General features: G+C 39.6%; 1 protein-coding gene across 1 annotated transcript in view; it reads right to left on the bottom strand.

Moving 5' to 3' along the window:
• The window catches only part of LOC126483654 (guanine nucleotide exchange factor subunit Rich), a 291,359-nt gene that overhangs the window by 142,912 nt on the left and 126,961 nt on the right, over window positions 1-21,486 (bottom strand). The window contains exons 13-14 of the mRNA XM_050106716.1: window positions 4,470-4,579; window positions 1,344-1,475 (exon numbers count right to left, since the gene is read on the bottom strand). Of these exons, the coding sequence (XP_049962673.1) occupies window positions 1,344-1,475; window positions 4,470-4,579 (242 nt within the window). The remainder of the gene's footprint in view (window positions 1-1,343; window positions 1,476-4,469; window positions 4,580-21,486) is intronic.

Genomic DNA, 21,486 nt, shown 5'->3' with positions numbered 1-21,486 from the left:
TTACATTTGTCCTCTAGCCATCCCTGCTTAGCCATTTTGCACTTCCTGTCGATCTCATTTTTGAGACGTTTGTATTCCTTTGGTTGCAAAATATTGCTCCCGAAGTTGGACCATTATGGAATATGGGGAGTAGCTCACACTTGGTTCACCTCTTACTTTAGCAACAGACAGCAAAAGGTCATTATTCACAGTGTTGAGAATGGCTGTGATGGGGGGTCTGAATGGGGTACGGTCAAGTGGGGGGGTGCCCCAGGGATCAGTGTTGGGGCCACTCCTGTTCCTTATTTATACAGACGATATGCCATGTAGTATTACAGGTAATCCTAAAATATTTCTGTTTGCTGATGACATTAGCTTGGTAGTAAAGTATGTTGTGTGCAACATTGGCTCAGTTACAAATAGTGCAGTTCATGAGTTAAGTTCATGGCTTGTAGAAAATAAAACTAAATCACAGTAAGACTCAGTTTTTACAGTTTCTGAGACACATTTCAACAAAACCTAATGTTTTAATTTCATAAAATGGTCATATGATTAGTGAAACTGCAAAGTTCAGATTTCTAGGTGTTCAGATAGAGAGTAAACTGTCATGGAACACCCACATTCAGCACCTTGTTCAAAGACTTAATGCTTCCATTTTTACTATCGGAATGGTATCTGAAGTGAGTGATGATTTGATACAAAAATTAGTCTACTTTGCTCATTTTCATTTGATTATGTCATATGGTATTATATTCTGGGGTAACTCTTCCCATTCTAAAAGGATATTTTTGGCTCAAACAGGCAGTTCGGGCAAAAAGTGGTGTAAGTTCAAGAACCTCTTGTCAACCCCTGTTCAAGAGTCTGGGCATTTTGACTTTGGCCTCTCAATATATATATTCCTCGCTGTCATTTCTTGTCAACAATATTAGCTTATTCCAAAGAAAATCAGCTTTCACTCAGTTAATACTTGGCAGAAATCAAACCTGCATTTGGATCGGACTTCCTTAACTGTTGTGCAAAAAGGTGTGCAGTATACTGCTGCTTCCATTTTCAATAAGCTACCACTCAAATTCGAAAATCTTAGCAGTAGTAAGCAAATTGAAGAGTTTCCTAATGGTCACTCATTCTATTCTGTCGAGGAGTTCCTTCAAAAAGTAAGCTGATTCTTGTTGTATTGTTGATTGTGTTTACTTGAACTTATGGGTTGACTTTTTTCAGGTTCATAAACTATTTTTTGTCTGTTATTACTTTTATGTTTTTTAATTTCATGTACAGACACATTCCATGGCCTTGGAGATTTGCTCCTCAATTTGGTCCTACAGAACTTTACGTGTAAATAAATAAAATAAATAAATGTCAGTTACCTCATGTAGTAGAAGTTCAAGAGAATGGGAGAAGTAGGGAAGATTAGTGCAACTTCGGGCTATTTCCCAAGCATGAAAGCCTAAATTTCGACGAATTAGTTGTCTGAGGATTTGATGTAGATACACCTGGCTCTGAAACACACAGTAATGTACACACAAGACATTTAAGGACATTTACATTTCTTTTGAAGTACAGTATGAAAATTAAGGAAAATGACATTTTCCTCAATTAACTGACAATTTATAAGAACAACACAATAAAGTGGGGTATTTAAGACATAAAGTCAGTTTCAGCAATCTCCTAACCTATTTATCAGCTAAATGTTGCACTGTTATTACTTGCCTTGGCAGATGCTTGTCTTGCACATGATGTACTGTTCCCTGTATAACATATTATAAAATAATCTAAACGATGAAACCCAATTCACACTTTTCTCACATGGCACCCTGAAAGCTTTGGAACAAGGTAGTCAGGTAGGTGCTGTATTTCTTGATTTCCAAAATGCATCTGCCTCACAAGGGGAGGCTGCCAATTGTGAAATTCAGATTCGATTCATATTGCGCATAATAAAAGCTCATGGCCAGAGGTGTAATGTGGCAAAGCACTAAGATGCACTTCTCAGCCGTTGTCGAGAAAATCGACAGTTAAAAGAAACCGTTGCGGTGAAATTTCTCTCTACGATTATTAACATTATCCAGCGTCGTGGCGCAGCGGTAAGCGCTCGGGTTTGTAATCTAAAGGTCACATGAATTGCTTATGCATGTTGGTGAAGGTGGATCGCTCTCCAATTGTACCGCCTCCATTTTTCCGTTTGTTTAATAGGGTGTACCAAAGCTCTCCCGTCCGCACTGATTTTCGACGATGTTATAAGTTGCGCTAGGGACCGCATCTACCTTCTTTCGAAGTTAGCAGGCAACTACGCTAGTTATGCGGCGCTCGTTTCGGCCCATTCAACGTCTGTTCTTCAAGTGTAACGAGCGAGTAACGGAGTTTATATTTCATACCTGCCACAGCAAATTTGTGTTCGTGGGGTGTCTATTCTAATTCGAACGTTTGACATTACGCTATACGTATTCGTTTCGGAATATCGTTTCTACGTCTTCCGTTAACTATACGTGATTAACATTATGAAGACAATTAATAACATTCGTGAAATACAACTTTGTTTACGGAAACCATAATGATGTTCGAAGTCGCCAGTTTCTCCACGACAAACGACTTTCAACAACTTATTATATGCATAATTGTTGAAACTGATTGTGGGAATTTTATATATATATATATATATATATATATATATATATATATATATATATTTGAACATTTGAATTACAAAAAACAAATACTAAAAAAAAAAAAGGTTGCATGGCGCGAGATTCGATCCGGCGACCTTTGGTTTACGAAGCCGAGCGCTTACCGCTGCACCACGACGCTGTAGAAAATTGTTAAGCGTAGAGTGTATTTCACCGCAACGGTTTCTTTTAACTGTCCATTTTCTTGACAACGGCTGAGAAGTGCATCTTGGTGCTTTGCCACATTACACCTCTGGCCATGAGCTTTTATTATGCGCAGTATGAATCGAATCTGAATTTCACAATTGGCGGCCTCCCCTTGTCAGTGCCACACCTGTGTTCATTGTCAAAAGTACAATCATATGAAGTATCAAGTGAAATTTGTGACTGGACTGAGGACTTTTTGGTAGGGAGGACACAGCATGTTATCTTGCATGGAGAGTCATTATCAGATGTAGAAGTAACTTCAGGTGTGTCCCAGGGAAGTGTGTTGGAACCCTTGCTGTTCACGTTGCATATAAATGACCTTGCAGACAATATTAATAGTAACATGAGACTTTTTGCAGATGATGCAGTTATCTATAATGAAGTAGGCCTACTATCTGAAAGAAGCTGCATAAATATACAGTCAGATATTACTAAGATTTCAAAACGGTGCAAAAGTTGGCAACTTGCTTTAAATATTCAGAAATGTAAAATTGTGCACTCCACAACAAAACGAAAAAAAGTACTATCCTATGATTATAATATCAATGAGTCACTTTGGAATTGGCCAACTCATACAAATACCCAAGTGTAACACTTTCTAGGGATATGTAATGGAATGATCACAAAGACACAGTTGTAAGTAAAGCACGCAGATGACTTTGATTTATTGGTAGAATACTGGGAACTGCAATCAGTCTACAAAGGAGATTAGTAAGCAATCACCTGTGCAACCAGTTCTAAAATACTACTCAAGTGTGTGGGACACATACCAAGTAGGACTAACAGGAGATATTGTAAATACACAGAGAAAGGCAGCATGAATGATTACAGGTTTGTCTGATCCATAGGAAAGTGTCACAGAGGTACTGAAGGAATTGAGCTGGAATGCTCTTGAAGACAGACACAAACTATCCTGAGAAAGTCTATTAACAAAGTTGCAAGAAATATAAATTAAATAATGGCTCTGGAAATATACTACAACCCCCTACATATCGCTCACATAGGGGTCATGAGGGTAAATTTAGGACAATTACTGCACACATAGAGGCATTCAAACTATCATTCTTCCATGCTCTATAGGTGAATGGAAACAGGAAGAAATCCTAATAATTGGTGCAATGGGAAGTACTCTCTGCCACGCAGAGAATAGATGAAGATGTAGATAAAGATGTATATGTACAATAAACTTTTCTTGAAAAAAAATTATGACTATCCACTGATTGTTTTAGAATTACCCTCATACTCTACTATTCAGCATGCAGTCTTGCTGTGCCAGAGGATGGAACAAAATCATTATTTATAGCATTCTGTTCTACCTTATCAGTGATCAAATAGTTTGGATTATAACACATATCCTTTAACAGTAGTACAAGTTAATAATGTACTACAATAAATATTCACCTGAAAAAAAATAAGAATATTCAATGCTACAAGACTCTGCAGTGATAACTGCTATTTGTTGAGTGCTAATTTGCAGCAACTGATAAAATATAATAATATTGTAATTATCTTTGTATTTTAATTATTTACTTCTTTATAAGTTTTACAATACAATTGTTTGTTTAAAGATACATAGATATAAGACAGTAATAAACAAAAGTAACTGAAAGCTGTTAAAATCCATACCGTTTTCTCCAGAAGGCAAAATGGTAAAGAAAATGGTGAGTTGCTATCAGATGTAAACAGCATTGTATCATTTTCAACTCCCAAAAGAATTGCATCTTCAAACAGTATAGCTGCAAGGAAAAAGAAAAAGACTTCTGTTGAAAGTTGTATGAAAGTATAAGCAACATCTGATATATAACATGCAATCAATTCCAAGAAATCTGAGCGAAAGCTCAATCTATGAAGAACTTTGGTAGTGTAATGATTTTACAAGGTAGACCACATACATGACTTTCTTGTCTGGTATTCTGATAAGTATCTGAGACCACGAAGTCAAACTGCAGATAAGCGGCAATAAAACTATTGAGGCACATAAGTGTGAAAAGCTGTTCTCAACCCAAAGACTGATTTAAACATTTCAATTCTTTCCTAAGCACTATTCTATTGGACGTAATAATATCCTTGCTTTCCTTCAACTGATGTACTAATTTATCCAGCCAGTCATTGGGGGCGGAGCATGGACCTACAGTTTAATGTGGTAACTAACGAATCATTGTCAGAAGTGAAATAAGCAATAAATAACACAAACAAATTCAAGGACCAACTGGTGGTATAATTGTGCACTTTTGGATTTGTCGTCGGGCACTTACCTACTGAACCATGAAGCCACTTTCAAGATGTTTCAATGATAAAAGATTCCCTAATGAGTTATAAGAGAACCAATATTTGAAACAGATAAAAAAACAAGACTGCTACATTCATTGTGAATATTGTGTAAAGACAATAACAAAAGAGTAATAAAGAAAACAGTATATATGGCCATAAAGCTAGTCATTCCCTTTTTACTCTATTAATGGGTGAAACTAATTCATCTTTAATGCTTAGAAGAGGACAGCAACCTGTTCAATTCTGTAACAAAGTGCACACAAGTATAACAGATCAAAACAATCAGGCCTTGATAGAGCACTAATTAAGAACACTGCTTGTAAAGGAGAACAGTCTTGGTTCAAGTCCTGGTTAAGCATACAATTTTAATCTCTCCAGAAATTCTGTAACAGTGCTCACTTTGCTGCAGTGTGAAAGATTCATTCTGGAAACAACTCCCAAGACTGCAACCAATATTTTTGCGTGATGTACACTCTCCTGATAGTGTTACTGCAGTAATATATGTCAGCAAGTTTGTAAAATAAGAGAGACAATGAGAGAATTGAACCTGTGCAGCCCATTCATGTCTTGAGTCTGCGCAGTTCTGTCGGTAATGGTAAGAAAACCACACTTGGAAAGCAAGGAAGCATGGTTTCAATTCTAGCTCGTTTGTTTCTTTATTCTGTTTCTGGATCACAACTATGGTAATTTTTATGATGAAAAGACTGTCACAATTGAACTAACTGAATACTTATTTGCATTCAATAAATCCTTTATGGTATGGAATAAGCTGTAAAGGAGAAACAAATTGAAGCTGCATTTAAAAATATCTCTGCTGTCTGTTACACATTTTTCTCAATTTGCTGACTGTAAAGACTTTTATAGCTGTGTATTTCATTGCCTTCTGTGGCAAAGCAAGATCCACTAGAGGGATATGCAAATACTTTACCCTTCCAATACTGTTTTCTCTTACTACTTATATTATTTTTGAACTGCAATGAACTTTGTCCACTGGATAAATGTAGTATGATGCTGTTTTTTGTACTTCCAATGACTTAAACAGATACCTGCAAGATATATGTGTGTGAACCTCACAAACAATTATAATTAGTTTCTTTTGCACAGTCAATAGTTTTTATCTAATTGAGAAGTTAAACAGGAATATTATTCCCCAGAATAGAGGTCTGCCAGCCTGATATTTTGTAAAGGGTAAAAACTAAGAGGATGTGTCTACAATTGAGCAATGAAAATAAATTATTTTTTAAAAAATCATCATACAGTGTTGTTAATATTATTATTTTTTAAGTGTCCAATAATGATCTAAAATTTTCACCTGTGAGTGTTAATGTGCGATACACTTCACTGCAAGTGAAAGTTTGTGAAACAAGTGTACAAACACCATTATTTTAATTCCCAAGCAGTCAGTGATGAACTCTCATAACTGCAACCAGTTACTAATTTGACAGGGAGCACCCAGAAGTCAGACCAAGCTGTCGTCTCACTTGTCACTCTTTGCTTCATCATTCAGTTGCTGGTTTGTGACCAAGTCATAATAACAGATAATGTGTTTATTTCCAAACTGACATTCCTTTTGGTGTTCCTTGCTTAGGAGTATGGTGAATATTTGAATAGCATAAGGTTGCTAATGTTTTTCACAAACTGGAGCTTCACCTACACAGGGCTGAAGCTTTGTACTACTGTGAAATAGAGGGTAGAGCACCATGGATAGGATTTGTGAACTGGAGTGGCAATCATCAAAACAAAGGTGTTTTTCGTTGTTACAGGATCTTCTCATGAAACTTCACTCAACTTTCCGCTCAGAATGTGAAAATATAGGGGGTAACAATCATCATAATAAAATAAATCAAAACTCGCACAGAAAGATTTAAGTTTTCTGTGCAAGAGTGGAGCAGTAGAGAAATAGCTTTGTCAGGTACTTAATTGTGAAGTGTAGAATAATCATGCAGATGAAGATGTAGAAGTTGTGTTTTAGTCCTTTAGGTGCCAGCCTCTGGAACATGATTTCAAGGTGGTGGAAGTGGTCCTCTTGAGATGTGACACAGTTGGAGCACCTTGTAATAATTTATCTATAAAACAGAGGAATATGGCAGGTGCTAAAGAGTTTTTGAACGGTGACCAATTATAATGGTAGAGGCCATATGGCACATTGATCACTAGGTAAGCTTGTGACAATGTGTCCAAAAAAATTTGAAACTGAACCTCTATGAGGACAATATTATTGAATAAGGTGCCCTGGCTTAATTTTGCAAAGGGTTCATCCACGGTCAATAAAGAATAATATTCCACTTCAGCTTTTGCATTAATCGTACTTTAAAATCCCCAGTCTTTAGGTGCTGTTGAGTTTGTGTACTGTTACCAACGGAGAGGTGATATGGATTGTATGGCATGTACAGTTTCATGAACAGTGCATCTCTAAGTGTGGAAAAAGTCTATCCCAAAAACATTACCCACTTTGGGAGCAGCTACCACAGCAAAATTTACTGGACAAGTGACTTGGTTGTGAGTAAAACTGAAAACTTTGATAGCAAAGGCACATGATGATGTCCACATACTCATAGACGTCTTGATTGTCTGCAAGGGGGTGACATTAAGCTCAAGTATGTGGACTTGTTTAGCAAAGGCACAGAAGCACTAGTTTCAAGGTGCAACTTCACATAGTGTTTGCTTAAGAATGCTACTAAGTACATTTGCTAGATTTCATTCTGAGAAGTCTGCACTTCTAGAAGTGTCCTCTGGAAATGGCATGTTGCCCCTCACAACTTGTGCTGGAGAACTGACTGCCAAGTCTTCTTTCATCATAAACAACTCTATGCTACACATGCCATTTCATAAGCATGAGCTATTTGCATTACTCAAAAAAGGATTCGATACCAGCAATAAGTGGTTTCTCACTTCTGAGTGGGGATAAGATGCACTATAACATCCCCAATTAGAGAATCAATTTTAGCCTGGTGCTGACTTGTCAGAGGGCACACCAGCTGACATGTGCCATCTGGGTATTGAAACCACGGAGGATGACATGATTGTTCTGCCAGCTACTAGGTCTCCTTAATGATATCAAGTGGCACTACAAGCTTGCTCCTCTTATTTTCCACAGAAACTGTGTCTCTTCCATTCCCCTAAAATGGGCCACATATTTTGCAAAAGAAAACACACACAATACTCAAAAATACCAACAGCCTATACATAGGAACACATATGTATTGTCCAATTTCACAGGCTTGCATGGGGATTATTTCTCCCTTGCTCACATCAGTTACTTCATTTAAAATAAAATAATATACAAATTTTGTGGTGGCTGCTATTCTCTCATGAAAGAGAAAAACACTGAAAAGAGCACGATTCAAAGCAATGTGTGATCTGTGAACTGAATGCACAAATTACACAACTTAGGCAATGTGTTTGTTTAGCTTCTGTTTGTTGTGTGAGTACTTAATGCATCAGGATAATAGCACCTGTCACAACGCAAGTAGGAAAATTTATGGCTAATATTAAATGCAAATGGGTAATGGCTTATCTAATGCACTCTTTCAGTCAGACTCCTTTACAAAATATAGGTAGAAAGATTACGAGTACTAATCAATACACCCCTTTGTTGCTTTGACACGCAAAAATTTCTGAATTATATATTAACTGGCAATCAAGTGCTTTTCTCCTCTACAACCTGATTAATACTGAATTTAGTTATTTCCATTTTTTAAATTTACACTCATGTATTTGAGAAATCCTCTTTATCCATGTTTGATCTGCAAGAATTTCAGATTTTCTATGCTTGTGGTTATGTGATGCTCAAATAGAAATATGAATTTGTTTCGAACTACTGAGGTCCTTCAAGAAAAATAACTCATATACTTCACTTAAGCCCTTCCTTCCTCACTCCATAATATTCTGAGGAAGCAAGTTGATTTTCCCCGTCCCTCTACTCTTATGTGGTGAAATTGGAGTGTTTGTCAGTTTAATTCCCTTTAATTCTGACTGACTGAATTCTGAATTTTTTGCAAATTTCCTAGTAGAAGACATCATCTTGAAGCATGGAGCACAGAGAGATTAGGATACAATACTGCCTGTGATGACATTTGCGTACATTCATAAGACACTATAGGCTTCGAACTATTCTTTCTGCTCTGTGCTTGCAAGGCCGAAATGACAGTGGATGCATTTGGTCCCGGCTTCAACTGGATGATTCTCAGGATGACTATGTGAAACATCCCATCACCAGGACCAAAGAAGCAAGACACTGGCTTGCATACAGGTCCTGAACACACAGGAGAAAGATCAAGAGTGCTGTAGCATCAAGGAAAGGCCAGTGAGATACAGACCAGAATACTTGAAATGGATTTTTATGCTTGTGTAGAATGTGCAACTATCAGATAAACTACTAAAATGCTAATTTGGGCCATATCATACATTTTGTTGCTTGTTGGACATCACAGACAATTTGAGGATTATGATCCTACATCAAGAAGATAAAACTGCAGAGATGTCGTCCACATCATCCAATTGAAGCCCTACTAAAGTCACGAGGTACAGTAAGAAGATTGGGGCTTCTTGTTCAAGGAAACTGAAGAACAACTTTATGACTGTGTAGCTTTGATGGTGGGGAGAGGGGAACCTCTGTAGTTCATCATGAAGAGGATGCAACAGCTTGACCACAATGTGAAAATTCATCAGCTCAGTCATACACAGAACCACTGACAAGATTTAAATCCAGGGTGCTGTAGATGGCTCCAACGAGAACTTCTGAAATAGTGGGTCACTACTTCTCCAGGAGAGTGAACAATATCACAAACTGCAGTGCATGCAGTGTGGTGTAGCAGTTAGTGCCACTGGCTGGCATGTTGCAGGTTCCCAGTTCAAACCTGATTGCTAGTAAGTATTTATTATTTAGTATTTATCAATTGTGTTTCCAATGTTAGTAATTCTGGAATATTTGATGTTTCTTTGTATAAACATCAGCCCTCTGTTTTGGCTGTACACTGGAGTTTGTAATAAATGTGCTTTCAAGTACTTGATGTATTTCATGTATGACTCTGCTTTCAGATTTGGACTGTAGTGTGGTTATAACACAACAAAATCTTAGGATCTTGAATAGCTCTCCGGTATTCAGCTAGTTGGCATCGTGTAAAAGGCATGGCATTTCAGCAAGCATACTTGTTGCCATCTTCAAGTGTTCCTTTGATGGGGTGAAATCTCCTGGCTGCCACCTTTATATTCTCCTTCCTGCCCCTCCTGCTGGTGCCTGCAGGCATGGACCTAGTGTGGTAGTGGGGGAAGTGTAGTGTCAGGCATTGAGGGTTCGGTTGGGTTGTTTGGGTGGGGGGGGACCAGACAGCGAGGTCATCAGTCTCATCAGATTAGGGAAGGATAGGGAAGGATATAAGCTGAGCCCTTTCAGAGGAACCATCCCGGCATTTGCCGGGAGTGATTTAGGGAAATAACGGAAAACCTAAATCAGGATGGCAAGAAGCAGGATTGAAACGTCTTCCTCCCGAATGAGAGTCCGGAGTGCTAGCCACTGTGCCACCTCACTCAGTCGGGCATTGATACAGGGCCTTCAGTAGTGCTGCAGGTAGTGCCAGATGGGGATCCCTCCTTGTGTAGTGACAGTTGTTCATCATCCTCTTCAGCTGTCAATGGGAGGAGACCTCCATGTAGAATGCTGCTGTGCTTTGATCACACCCAAAGCTTTGTCCCGGGTCTTTTTTAACTGAAAACAGCTGTCCTTTCTTATTAGTCCATCAGCCAGTCAGATCTCTACAGCTTCTTTGATAATACAATCCCAGAAGGTGTTGGCTTGTTACAACAACTTCTTGTTATCATAATTTGTGGTATGTTCATGGGAGATGCAGTGCAGTGCAACAGCGGATTTTTGTTGGCTGAATGTTGCCTGCATGGTACTTATGTTCAGTGTATCTTTCCTGAACTGTCCAGAGAGTCTGGCCTACATGAATTTTTCCATACTGACAAGGGATGTGACAGAGTCTTCGAAGTGTTAGGTCACCATTGACTGATCCTAATAAGGTTTTCCTGTTGGCTGGTGGGTAGAAATGCAGTTGATGTTGTGTTTCCAGAGTATTCTTCTAGTTTTTGGTGAATGTTCCCAATCTATGGAATAATCTCCATCACAATCACTTTGTCTACGCCTTCAGCAGGCTGTGGCCTTGATTTCTTAGATCTTAAGACACACTGCGGTTGCTGTAACCATTTGTACGAAACATGGCTTGTAAGAACTGCAATTTGTCTGCTGTCATGATCTGAGATTTTGTGTCCTCTGTGCACTAGTATGCTTAGCACACCATCTTGTTGACAATGGGCTTGCAAGTACAGATTGTATGTGTTTGTTTATGGTAGATACTGTGCCAAGCATGTCATTTGGTCTTTGGTTGATGAGCACATCCAGAAATGGAAGTTCATGCTTTTTCTCTATCTCCATCATGAAATTCATGTTCTCGTGCGGCGAATTCAGGTGTTGCAGATAGTCTTGTAGGTGACATTATCCATGTGGTCAGATTATAAATGTTTTGTCTACCTATTGAAAGAAGCACAAAGGCTTGTAGACTGTCAAGTCCAGGGCTTACTCTTCTAATGCCTCCATAAACATACCGGCCGCCACTGGTGATAGTAGGCAGCCCATCGTTACTTTGTCTGTTTGCTCATAACAATTTCTGTGGAACAGAAAGTAGGTAGATGTAAGCACAAATTCAAAGATCTTGGTTAACGCTTGCCCAAAGTGTTCTACTATTAGGCTTAGAAAGTCTCTTACACATTGAGATACAATGTCAAAGCTCACCATGAGGTCTTCTAGGCAGCAGTTGAAAGTTCTGGAGTGGCAGAATGAAATGTGCTGAATTTTGTATGTGGTGCTGGCATTTGCTCACTAAGGGGCGAGCATTACTGTCAGGCATTTCACTAATTCACATGTCGGTGTTACAATGTTGCTAACACTGGACGAAGAGACATTTCTTGCATGTGGACTTTAGATAGTCCTTAAAGGCAGTGCTCGTGGATGAAGTTTCTTCACTATCTTCTTGTCTGGAAATGCATGTTGGAGAAGCTTGATGGTCTTCCTCTTCACACCCTAGTAGGTAGGATTTTCTTCAATTCTACTGTATGTGTCATCCTCTAATAGGTCGTACAACTTTTGTTTGTAGCTAACTGCTTTTCTCTCTTCTTTGCAGATGTTTGGCTTTGGTAGACCTGCCCTGGTAAGTGTACGGCATTTTTCACCTTTTATCTCCTCTGTAGCGTCCCATGAAAATGCAAGAGAAACCTGTTCCACAGCGCTGATAAATTCAGCTGTTGGTATACACATTGCTGCCGGTGTGAAATTTAGTCCCTTTCTTTGTACATTGTTAATTACTTTCTCTGTACTCTTAATGACAGATTTCCAGTTTTTCTTGAGATAGTTTAGCTGCAAGGCTTTCAGATTTAGCAGTTTGTCTGCAGGTGGCTGATTGCTATGCCTTGTTGGCTTCAGACTAGCTAACTGAATTCACTGCCCATCTGTAAATATGAAGTCAGGGGAGGGGAGAACATTGACACCAACTGCAGGTGGAGCGAGGAGAGTTCTCTTGAGGTCTCACTGAATCTGCATCGATGTACCAGATCCACTCCCTGACCAATACCAGGAGGGCTCTTCTGGTGATCTGGTTGGTGGCTGGAGTTCTGACGTGATAAATGACTTTTGCAAAGGATGGTATGATTTGGTGCTCTCGGTATCTCAGCAGAAACACAAGGGAGGCCAAAACACTCCATCCTGTTCCAATACTTATCAAGCTTCTTAATTATGCTGCACATTTCCTCCCCATAAAGGTACTTGATGTCTGATTTTGAACAGTTCTCGGGTATTCAGCCACGTGGCATTGTTTATAAGGTCGGATATTTTGGCAAAAAGACTTTTTACCATCTTCAAGTGTTCCTGATGACTGGGTGATAACTGCTGCGTGCCATCTTCATAGTCTGTCTCCCCCCCCCCCCCCCTTCTCCTAAAACTTCCAGCCAGCGCCTTTGGGTGTGGGCATAGCGTGGTGTTTTAATTTTATCTGGCAACTGGTACTATTTCTCCTTATGGATGGATACTCAGTCATCACTATATTAAGTTTACCTGTATCCACCTTGCCACTACTGGCCCATTTGTGGCAGTTTTAAATTTAAATTTTACCTTTAAATCATCTTTAACAGATGGTTGGGCACTCTCACTGTTTATATCCAAGTATATAATTTTTACATTTTAAATTTATTTTGACGATTCATATCTAACCATGTTTTAATCAGTTATATATTTGTATCCACCTATGTTAATAAGTGGGCTAGTCGGCTCTGATGCTATTTGCCACTAGATTGCTTTACTTTCCCCTGCAATACAATGGTCACTACTTTTTGTGCATGTTTGTCTTCTACCGCCGCATAAAACCATATCTCGCCTTTACGTGCAGCCGTCACTACCCTGCAGCCCAGTGTTTCGTGTGTGGCAGCCACGCATTTCATTGTGCAAATTATTTTGCATTGTTCATTGATATTCTCTAAGTTTTTCTCTTTTTCTCCTGTGACTGCCCATTTCTTTACGTAATTTTGTTGATTATAAGATGCATAACACTTTTCCATCGTAACTAAGCCAACCACATTAGCTTCATATTTACAGATGGGCAGTGAATTCAAATGGCTCTGAGCACTATGGGACTTAACATCTATGGTCATCAGTCCCCTAGAACTTAGAACTACTCAAACCTAACTAACCTAAGGACATCACACAACACCCAGTCATCACAAGGCAGAGAAAATCTCTGACCCGGCAGTGAATTCCTATTATTATAACCAAACAAGTGTTAAGTGGTTTATAATCTTTTATTACAGCTTCTCCATGTTCCTACTGCAATCGTATTTCATCTGAATATGGGCTTATAATCGCCCAAAACCAGTCATGACTGAACAAATAAATCTTTTTCAACTGAAATGGTTTATTAACTGTTTCCAAGTTCTTTGAATTTGTGCTTGCATTAACCTCCTTTCAAAATGATCTTCACCTTCTTAAATTCCACCAGTACTCATCCCTCATAACCCTTTTACTACAAAAACACATCTCCATGGCGCAAGCATCCCAAAACCATCTCTGTTCCCTCCACAAGATACTGCTACTGCACAATCCCTATTACATATACCACATCTCTAAAACGGAATTCCTTGCTCTTGTCTACCTGGAAGAGCATTCAAGACACTGTCTCTATAATTTATCCAACCTGCTGACATCCTACTGCCACTCTGGGACACCACTACCCAATCCTGATCTTACCCAAAGTCTTCCTCCTCATCGACCCCTCATAGTATACTGCCAAGTTGACCTTTTCAAGCTGCCACATCACCAAAACTCCTTACCAACACTAAACTAATCAACAATCTTGGATCAACTAATCAACAATCTTCAGCCTCACAGAAGTTTCAGTCCTATCCAGTGGCCTCACCTTTAGCCCCACACTCAAATTTAACCATGTTGGACTTGTCAAAGGCCTGCTCTCCTCCTCCCAATCCCTGCAATGGAAACATTTCTTTGCCACCAATCCTTGAACCAAAGTCAACCTTATTCCAACAGTGAACTCTGCGTCTTCCATTTTACACTACCATCCAACCATGATCATCGCCCCCTCATACATAACCAACCCCTGGTCACCTTCCAGGAATATCTAGCCTCCATCTTGGCCTCACCATCGTTCCCCAAGTCCAGTCCTAAGGACACCGAACTTTCAGCAGAAGAAAGGATAGCCATATACAACCTCAAAACAATTCCTGACCTATTAGGTCAGCCTATCTGCAGACAAAGCTTCAAGCACTGTCATTATGAATCACAGTGACTACCTGGCAGATGGCCTCTACCAATTATCTGACTCCTCAACCTATAAACTGCCATCCCATGAGTCCAACATAACCTCCAATCCCTTCTTAAGGCCTTAGGTCCTTCCCAGAATCTCTCCCATGAATCCATTTTCATCATCAGCACTGTGACACCATGTACAGCCACCTTCCATATACTCACCAAAATCCACAAGCTCAATGATACCCCAGCCTAGCTGGTTACTGTGCCCCTGCTGAAAGAATTTTGGCCATCACTGATCAACACCTCCAACCAATTGTCCAAAATCTAGCCTCTCAGATCAAAGACACCAACCACTTCCTTTGGAGACATCCTAAAAAATAATCCCTAGTCTCATTCCTTCACAACCTCCTCCTCTCCCATCCACTTTACCTGCTACTCCCCAGCTCAGTGTACCACATTCCTGGCTGTCTACCACCTCCTCTTTGATGGCTCCATCCACACCTCTGTTCACATTAAATCCACCAATCCACGATTCCTGCAGTTCAGCATTTTCATCCCTCTCACACCAAAAAGCCCCTGCCGTACAATCTGGTCATGAGAGGACGACATATCTGCAGTGACAAAAACTCCATTGACCAGTACACTGAAGGTCTCATCAAGGCCTTGACCAACAGACACTATTCTGCCATACCTAATCTACAAACAGATTCCCCAAGCCATTTCTCCACATGCCCCCAATCCTCCTATCAGCCCCAAGAACCAGCTATGAAGCAGTGCCTCCACCATCACCCAATACCACGCCAGAATGGAAAAGCTGAACCCCATCCTTCATCAGTGCCTTGATATCTATCATTATGCCCTGAAATGAGGAACGTCCTACCTTAGATCTTTCCCACCACTCCTAAAGAGGTGTTCCATCCCTCACCCACTCTCCACAACATTCTAGTTCTTCCCCACGCCACTCCCAAGCCTAACCTCTTACCAAAGGGATCATATCCCCATGGATGACTAAGGTATAAGAGCTGCCCAATACACACACCCAGCACTTCCTATTCCAGTCCTGTCACAGGCATCTCCTATCCCATCAGAGGCCGGACCATCTGTGAAAGCTGCTATGTTATGTACCAACTCTGCTGCAATCATTGCACGTCTTTTATATTGGTATGGCTACCAACCAGTGACTACCAAGATAAACAGCTACCGCCAAACTGTGGTCAAAAGCAAAGTAGCAAAATATTCAGCTGAACATAATGTGTTCAACTTCAATGGCCTCTTCACAGCCTGGGCCCTCTGGACCCTCCCCTACACCACCAACTTTTCTGAATTGCAGAGATGGGAGTTATGCTTACAACACATTCTCTGCTACCAAAAATAACCATGCCTTAACCTACAATAACCTGCTGTCCCCACAGTCTCCACCCAACTGTTATCTCTTCCCTTTTTACATGTCCCCTCAGCCTCACAGTGTGTTGTTCTCTGCCAAAGCTCCCACCTGCGTTTTTTATTTACGTTCGCTGCTCCTCTCCATTTCCCTTCCCCATCCCTGTCCCACAGCCTCCTGACCCCGAGCTGTATCCTGATAAGCCCCACTCCAGAGTGTGGCTTTCATTCAACATTACAGTTGCATTCCAGTCCAAACTGCTGGTAAGAGTGGTCATGCACACACACGTGTGTGTGTGTGTGTGTGTGTGTGTGTGTGTGTGTGTGTGTGTGTGTGTGTGTGAGAGAGAGAGAGAGAGAGAGAGAGAGAGAGAGAGAGAGAGAGAGAGAGAGGTGTGTACTGGCTTGTATGAATGAATATGTGTGTGTGTGTGTGTGTGTGTGTGTGTGTGTGTGTGTGTTTTCTTTTCTGAAGAAGGCTTTGGCAAAAAGTTAAGACATGTAACAGTCTCGTCACTTCATTGTGCCTGTCTGCAGCTCAAACTTTCATCTTTACAGTGAGTAGCAATCTACCATTTTTTAATTAAAATTTCAGGTGCAGAATGGATGGAGTTGCCCACCAATTAAACATGAATTAATTTTGTGAGCCCAAAACTCACTGTTTTCTGTGCTACAGTCATGTTCAGTAAATATTATTGGCCGTTCATTTTTCTACTGCTCTATGAACACAACCACATCTTCAAATTATTAGGATAATTTCTGACAAATAATATTAAGATCATAAGACATCACTGAACGCAACTGCGCTAGATATGTTAAAATACTGATTTATTTATTTTAAGAGCAGCAAACATTAAGGGGTACAAAAGATGTTGAATTTAATTTTTTAGACAATCGGAAATATGTATTGTACAAGGTGGCAGCGAGTCAAGGAATGTTATAGGCAAGTGATTAAAAAAAAATTTGAAGGTCCCAGTAAAATCTTCACAAGTTTTCTCCCTATGTGACAAGTTGCCTGCCTTCCAGAACACAGGCAGTTCTGTCCAGTTAAAGCTGCTGACAAGAGGTGCCCTCAGCCCTCTGATGAAGTCTGCTAGCAAATTCACACTATCGGCTTAGCCAACAGCGTTCATGAGAGCCAGTTAACGTGTGTGGACCCTTGGAGGGATCTGCAGAGCAGAATACAGTTGCTTCTCTCTCTTGTGATTGAGACCTGAGTAGAACAGACCTTTTACTTCAGAGGCAAAGCATCTGACTCTGCATCCCATGACCAGCCACCAACAGAACTTAACATAAAATACCTCCCTCCCATTGCAGACTTGATTTAGTTTGTTTTCTTGGACTGGTCTACACCCAGTAACTTGATACCCTGTGCCCACCCCATGTATCATGTACCCTGCAATATATTCTGTTTAATTGACTTAATTTTTTTCTGTTGTTTAATGTCAGCCCAGGACACCACCTTGATGAGCCCTGATCACTTCACCTCCTGTACAATGCCATCCCTCTAACCGCAATTTTACATTGGTGTCAGAAGTGGGATGGGTCCCCATCATTCACTCCATAGGGCAGCAGTTTACTTTTGGTTCATGTTCCATGTTGTGTGGCCAGTCAGTAATCGCCATAATTATTCTGTTGTGAGACAAGCCTAGGTACTGCAGTGCATCAGCCAGATGCTGTCTTCACACATTCCAGTGCCAGGGGCAAAGTCTATTGCGCTGCCTCAATGGCTGTCACAGCATGGCAAATGTGTGTTGAAGAATTAGAGTTGAGCAAACCAGTTAATATAATCTGCCTCTCTGAACATCATGTAACCACTGGTATAGATATGTTAAATCTTACAGGATTCACATTAGCTGCTTATTTCTGTAGAGAAAATATGGAGAAAGGAGGAGATGTCACATTTGTCAGAAACTGTTTTGATTTCAAGAATAATGATATTAATAAATTTTGCTCAGAGCAGCACTTAGAAGCTTATGCAACAGAAGCAGTACTTCATGATAAGACCTTTATAATAATAGGTATACATGTATAAACTTCAGGGAATTTTAACCTCTTCATAAAGAATCTGGAAGCTCTGCTGTCCCATCTCTTAGTGAAAAACAAGGAAATAGTGGTTGCTGGTGATGTTAATGTGGATTTATTGAAAAGCTCTGTCGGTAAACAATTATTGCAATCAGTAACACTATCATTCAATTTAGTTCCTACTGTGAACTTTGCAACTAGGATACCTAAATGCACTGAGACTGCTACTGATAACATCTTTGTAAACAAATATAGGGAAAAAAGTCATATTATACAAAACCAATAGTAAATGGGCTATCTGATGCAGTATCTTGTGATAAATGTTGAAACTTGTCAGGATAAAAAAATCTATTAAATCTGAGTACAGGAGGGTAATGAATAAGCCAAAAATTGAGATATTCAGGAAATTGCTCAAAGACATGAACTGGATAGATGTTTACAGCATTTCTGACTCAAATGGTAAATACAAAGCATTCATTAATAAAGTTACCTCTATTTTTGAAAACTGTTTTCCCCTCAAGGTAAATCAAATCACACGGAAGTCAAAAAATGAACTGTGGATTACACAAGGTATAAAGATATCATGTGGAACAAAAAGGAGACTGTATCTCCTATCTAGGAACAGCTCTGATGTTAGAATTGTATTGTATTACAAACACGCTTCCCGAGCACGGGGTCCCGGGTTCGATTCCCGGCGGGGTCAGGGATTTTCACCTGCCTCGAGATGACTGGGTGTTTGTGTTGTCCTCATCATTTCATCATCATCCAGGAAAGTGGCGAAATTGGACTGAGCAAAGATTGGATAATTGTACGGGCGCTGATGACCACGCCGTTGAGCGCCCCACAACCCCAACATCATCATCATCATCATCATATTACAAACAATACAGCAAAGTCTTGAAGCAAGTAATCCACAAACTGAAGCAGCTTTATTGTGAGTAAAAGAAAATTACATCAGGCAACAAAATAAAAACTGTATAGGATATCTTGAAGACAGAAGACAGGTGGGGCCAAAATCAAAGGGGAACAGATAACTATAAAAATAAATGAGACTTTGGTAACAAATGCATGTAGTGTTGCAAACCTCTTAAACAAGTACTTCATTTCTGCTACTGACAGCTTGGGGTTATCAGGTTTGGTGAAAAGTGCAATGGAGTATCTGAGACCAGTCTTTAAAAATAGCTCGATTCTCCCAGAGAAGTATCATCCATCGTACGAAATCCTTAAAATCTAAGTATTATAGTGGGTATGACAACATATCAATGAAGTTAATCAAAAAGTGCTCATGCGAGTTCAGTTCTATCTTAAGTTGTTTGTGTAATCAACCTCTTATCAATGGAACATTTCCAGACTGGCTAAAATATGCTTCAGTTAAGCCTCTTTACAAGAAGGGGATTAAAGAAATACCATCAAACTATCTACCAATTTCACTTTTGCAGGTTTCTCAAAAATATTTGAAAAGGTTGTGTTCAAGCGTCTCCTTAAGCATCTGACTGCAAATATATATTGTCCAAGTCACAATTTGGATTTCTTAAGGATTCTGGTATAGAGAAAGCTGTTTACACTTACAGTGTGAATGTACCTAATTCATTAGATAATAAATTACAGGCTACTGGCATTTTCTGTGACCTGTCTAAAGCCTTTGACTATATGAACCACAGCATTCTTTTAAGTAAATTACAATATTACAATGTCGCTGGCAATGCTGCAAAATGGTTTGAGTCTTATCCATCTAACAGGAAACAAAGGGTGTTGTTGCGAAATACCTATGCAGTAAGCAGTCAGTCTTCATCTGATTGGGAATTAATTACATGTGGTGTTCCTCAAGGTTCCCTCTTGGGTTCTAACATTCTGATGACTTAAAGTGTGAGTGTGGATCTGGGTTATATCATCTTATTCCCCCAAACCAACTCCCACTTCTTTACGAGGTGACTTACTCGGAATTTGCAACCACTCTTCTTTACTGAACAGCCAGCTGCTGGAAACCCTCTTGACTTCTTCTCCATCTAATAACGCTAGGTACAGGAATTTTTAGACTCTTACTTATGTAACAAGCAGACGTACAAACTTTACTTTTCGTCAACTAACGATGTATTTGACCACCAAACACAATGAAAATTTCACTTTCCACATGAATATGTAACTTTCCGCATGTCTCTCATAGAGTTGTATGTTAGAAACAAATTGAGTTACAGTTAAAAGAAAGTTGGCTTGGATACCATGATCTTTTTTAACGTGAATCAGAAAATGAGCCTTGCCTCTAACAAGGTTGCATCAAGAGTCTACAAGAGTACTTTTTCAACTGTTCTTGTTTTAATAACAATAGTCAATGACACAATAAGTACAGAGTTGCATATAAACTCCATGGTTTTTCCTTACACACTCACTAAAACATCTATGGATTGCCCAACAAATACTTGTCGGTGCTGTCCAACTGCCGCGTGTACTTTCTTCCCGCGACTGATTTGAAAACCTGCACACACAAACATGTGACGTGAAGTAGGTAGGATTCTACCATCCCACACTCATACCCAGAATATCATGTGTTCGAGACGGTAGAAGGCTGAGCGGTTCTAGAATTTACACAGAAATTTTTGAATCACTACAGGGTCCACTGCTTTTTCTTGTGTACATTAATGACCTCTCATCTGTTACATTGCCAGATGCTAAGTTTGGTTTGTTTGCAGATGATACAAACATTTCAATAAGTAGCAAGTCAAGTACAGAAATATATCTAAAAACAAAGATGATGTGACTTACCAAACGAAAGCACTGGCATGTTGATAAACACACAAACAAACACAAACACACACACAAAATTCAAGCTTTCGCAACCAACGGTTGCTTCATCAGGAAAGAGGGAAGGAGAGGGAAAGACGAAAGGGTGTGGGTTTTAAGGGAGAGGGTAAGGAGTCATTCCAATCCTGGGAGCGGAAAGACTTACCTTAGGGGGAAAAAAGGACAGGTATATACACACACACACACACACACACACACACACACACACACACATATATATATATATATATATATATATATATATATATATATATATATATATATATATATATATATATATATATATATATATATACCCATCCGCACATACACAGACACAAGTAGACATTTGCAAAGGCAAAGAGTTTGGGCAGAGACGTC

This window comes from Schistocerca serialis, chromosome 6 (assembly GCF_023864345.2).
Source record: "Schistocerca serialis cubense isolate TAMUIC-IGC-003099 chromosome 6, iqSchSeri2.2, whole genome shotgun sequence".
Lineage (NCBI taxonomy): Eukaryota > Metazoa > Arthropoda > Insecta > Orthoptera > Acrididae > Schistocerca > Schistocerca serialis.
Note: the sequence above shows the minus strand (reverse complement) of the source record. Positions and strands in the feature narration are given on the sequence as shown.